Source organism: Echinops telfairi, unplaced genomic scaffold (assembly GCF_000313985.2).
Source record: "Echinops telfairi isolate 266 unplaced genomic scaffold, ASM31398v2 ScPeMD7_7459;HRSCAF=8497, whole genome shotgun sequence".
Classification (NCBI taxonomy): Eukaryota; Metazoa; Chordata; class Mammalia; order Afrosoricida; family Tenrecidae; genus Echinops; species Echinops telfairi.
The window spans coordinates 1,013,848-1,017,760 of NW_022111359.1; the positions used below are offsets into that span (position 1 = coordinate 1,013,848).

General features: G+C 60.1%; 1 protein-coding gene across 1 annotated transcript in view; it reads left to right on the plus strand.

Annotated features, from left to right (window-relative positions):
- Positions 1-251: 251 nt before the first annotated feature.
- Positions 252-3,913, plus strand: part of THEG (theg spermatid protein) — a 38,849-nt gene continuing 35,187 nt past the window's right edge. Inside the window, exons 1-5 of the mRNA XM_030888273.1 lie at positions 252-535; positions 1,146-1,253; positions 1,475-1,543; positions 1,808-1,869; positions 2,452-2,521. Of these exons, the coding sequence (XP_030744133.1) occupies positions 252-535; positions 1,146-1,253; positions 1,475-1,543; positions 1,808-1,869; positions 2,452-2,521 (593 nt within the window). The remainder of the gene's footprint in view (positions 536-1,145; positions 1,254-1,474; positions 1,544-1,807; positions 1,870-2,451; positions 2,522-3,913) is intronic.

A 3,913-nucleotide genomic window follows, 5' to 3' on the forward strand; every position in this document is an offset into this window, starting at 1 on the left:
ATGTCACTCCCACAGGCATTCATGGGATGAGGCCAGAGTGGCTGAGGGGTAGGAGTGGGAGACAGTGGGGGTGATGGGGCGGGGGCAGTGAGCAGGGCCTCTCAGCTCCCGGGAGCTTCAGTCCTGTCCATGGTGACTGGACAGAGATTGGAATGTGGCCAAGACTGTGGGCAGGACATTCTGCTGTTGCCACGGGAACCACAGAAGCACTTGGGTGTTGAGGGAGGAAGGTGCAAGGCCAGAAGGGTCCCATGGAGGATCGCAGGCAGAGTCTGACGCACAGTGACCACGGTGGTGAGGTAGCGCTCGAGGCTGACCAGGCCCAGGACCATGGCGTGCTGGATGCTGAGGGCCCGGGGTGGGAGCCCCAGTCCTTGGACCACTTCCAGCCGGAGCTGGAGGACCCCGAGGAAGAGCTTTCCCCGGAGGAAGTCATCCGAGAGGAGAGCCCGGAGGCCCCGAGTTGGCAGGAGGACCTTTCTATGCTGGAGGAGGTCCCAGAAAAGCTTGTGGAGGAGGACATTCCTGAAGTGAGGTACGCATGGTGGGCTGCTGGGGTGGGGGGCGGGCAGTGAGGGAGGGGGCAGTGGGAGGGCTATAGAGCGATGGATTTGTGGTGGCAGTGGGGGCTGGGGCAGTGGGAGGATGGGGTATTGGAGGGAAGGGCACAGTAGGGGCTGTCAGGAATAGGGCATCTGGGGCTTAGTGGGAGGACAAGGCTGTGCAGTGGGGGAGTGCAGGGGGCAGCAGCTCCTCACCCCCCCAGCACTGGTCTGTACCCCACCCACACCTGCAGGAGGCCAAGCTCTCTTCTGGGTCTCTGAGCGTGATTCTGGGGTGACACTTGCCTTTAAGGCAAAACCTGGGGAGCAGGTGTTGGCCGATGGACTTCAGGTGTTGAGCGGGGGAAGCTATGGGCGCGGGGGTGCAGCCTCAGTCAGTGCTCTGTAGCCGACTGTGAAGCACTGGACCTCACTGTTGGAGGCGGGGTCGGCCTCGTGTCCACTCCAGGGAGGAAGGCACTGCACCTTCGGCATACCAGGGTCTCCGGACCCCACACTTCTGTCTGGAGGAGACTCATGAAGGGGTGCAAGGCAACTTCTCTGGGCTGATGGGCCCTGACCAGGTCCCTCCCCCCGCACCAGCCAGCTGTCCATCAGCCAAGGGTGGCCGGAGTCCAGAGGGAGGAAGAAGCGGAGGAGGATCTCCGAGCTGGCGAGGGCCAAGACCTGCTGGCAAGCCATGAAAGACAGGTGACCACTGGCAGAGCGAGGCAGGCCCCGCCCCCGCCCCCGGGTCCGCTCCCACCTCCCCAGGTCCTCGCTGCGCCCCCACCTGGGACAGGGAGGGCAGGTAGGGCCCAGGCGACGACGAAGGAAGGAGGAGGAGGTCAGGGAGGGGGTGGAGAGCTCTGGGGCAGGGTCTTGCGGGAGCAGGAGCGGAGGGCAGCGGGGGCTGGACCTTCTCCTCGCAGGGTGGGCTGCTGCCAGGGCTTTACCTGGATCTCCCCCCGCAAAGCCATCTTACACTTCTCCCTCTACTGGTGAGTTGTCCTGCTCCTCCCCTGCCCCCCCCCGGGGGGGGGCGCGCGTGTAGTAAGCCGCCCACAATCCCGTCCAAGACCCGGACGGACCGACGGACTCCACGCGGGCGCACTGGCCCTCGTGCCCGGCCAGCTGCACCCCACGCCCGCGGGTCCTCTGTCCGTCTGTCTCCTCGGCACCGTCCCTGCGGACTGTGGGTGCGGGAGCCCCAGAGCGTCTGTTTCAGAGCCGGGCGCCCTCCCACCGAGCCCGCTGTGTTCCAGGCCGTCCGTCTACTGGACAGAGCGCTTCCTGGAGGACACCACCCTGTCCATCACCGTGCCCAGTAAGCGCAGCCGGCCAGCGTCTGCCCGCGAGCGCCTCCGGAGGCGGGGGCTGTGAAGGGCACCCCAAGCCCCTGGGCCCAACCCAACCCTGGGATCTCAGGGGTCTCTGCCCTCATCATCTCTCAAGGGTCTCTTCCCTCATCTCTCAGGGGTTTCTCCCCCATCTCCCAGGGTCTCTGTGTCCCCATTTTCCAGGACCTCACTTCTGGACTTTGTGTCCTGTCAGGGGGACGCATGTCCTAGGAGTGGGGTCCTTCCTAGGGAAATGTCTTTGGACCCAGTGGGCGTGGGGTCAGTGTCTACCAAAGGCCCTCTGTCTTTCCTCACTGGAGACACACCTTTCAGAGCCCCGAAGCTCTTCCTCTTTGGGTGAAGCCTTCAGAGAAAGCTTGGTTATGGAGATAAATAACTTTAAACCCTGGGCCCCAGGAAAGCTTGGACCCTCACTAACTGCCCCCTTCGGTCTCCCGCCCATACCTACTGCCCCATCGTGGTCATCCCTGCCAGCCCACAGCCTGGGGGTTGTTTAAGTTGGGGTTCACCAGCACTGGAGTGACTGGGCTGTTTCCCATTTTGCGCAGCGGTGTCCCCCCGAGTGGAGGAGCTGGCTCGACCAAGAAGGTTCTACTTAGAGTATTATAACAACAACAGGTAGGAGAGTCTGCAGAAAACCTCCCAGGTCCCAGGCTCTGAGACCCTGGTGGGTCACTTCCCATCTGGGTGCCACAGACAGACCACTGACCCCTCCCACCTCAGCCGTCCACGTCCACACTCCAATAGGGTGGCATCGTTAGAAACCGCTAGCCACTCTGCGGGAGAAAGATGAGACTTTTCTATTCCCTGTAAAGAATTAGTCTCGAAAACCCACAGGGAGGTTCCTACCCTGCCCTACACATCAGCATAGACTTGTCTGAATTCACAGTGGAGAATCACCAGGAGCCCAATGCTGGTCCCTGTGAGGTGGAGGTCAGACACACCTACACACGCTTCATTAATTCTGACCCCAGACAACACCCACCCCCCACCCCGACCATTTCTCTCCTAGGATTGAGAAGCTGTTGCAAGGGCCACCCAGAACATAGACCACACTAGTAGTTGGGTGGTGTGCTGGGTGGGTTGTCGAGAGAAATAAAACCAGTGACACTCACCAACGTATAAGAAAGAGCTTTCTAGCAACAGTAATTCCACATCAAGGAAGCAGCCCAGCCCAAAGGAAGTCCGGAAGTCCGATGCCAACCCAAAGGTTCCTAAGACTCAGGTAGCTGCAGGCCAAGAACACCAAGAGAAGGCAGGAAGCAGGGAGATCAGAGACCTGTGGGTGCAGAGCCTCGTGGATCCAAGGTCAGTGGGCACATGGCAGGGCATCGAGAGCTCTCAGAGTCACATGGCCCACATGGGCCACTCCCGGAGTCCAGCAGGAGCCCAGCAAGCAGGAAGGAGAAATGTCAGAGAGAAAGGGGGCGGGGAAAGCTCTCAGTTTCCCTCTTATAAAAAAAGCCACGTCCAAGGAGGTGGCTTCAGGCTGTGACCCGATGCACCGTACACTTTCATAGAAATTCGAGTTGACACACAATGTCCAATGACCACAGGTGGTTCGTTAAGGGACAGGGCACACTCGGGATCATGGTCAGGAAGCACAAAAGCAGGATCCCCTTTGCAGCTCCGGGCACCTCTCTGGGCTCTTCTGGACCGGGCAAGGCTGGCCTTGGCCTCCTGAGGGCAGACCCCCTCTCAGTCCCTCAGGATACCCTCCTCCCAGCCCCCTCAGGTCAGCCTTTTCTCAACACCTGAGCTCAGACCCCCTCTGAACCCCCTGAGCATAGACACACACCCCCTTAGTATAGACCCCCCCATCTGGGCCCCTTGAGTATGGACCCTGTGTGAGTCTGGGTAGACTAGAGAAACAAATTCATTGACACATATGTGTACAGGAAAGAGCTTTGTAGACAAGAGCAATTGAATATTGAGAAAACATCCCAGCCCAGTCCAGATCAAGTCTGTATTAGTCTGGGTACTTTGGAGAAACAAATCCACAGCGACTCA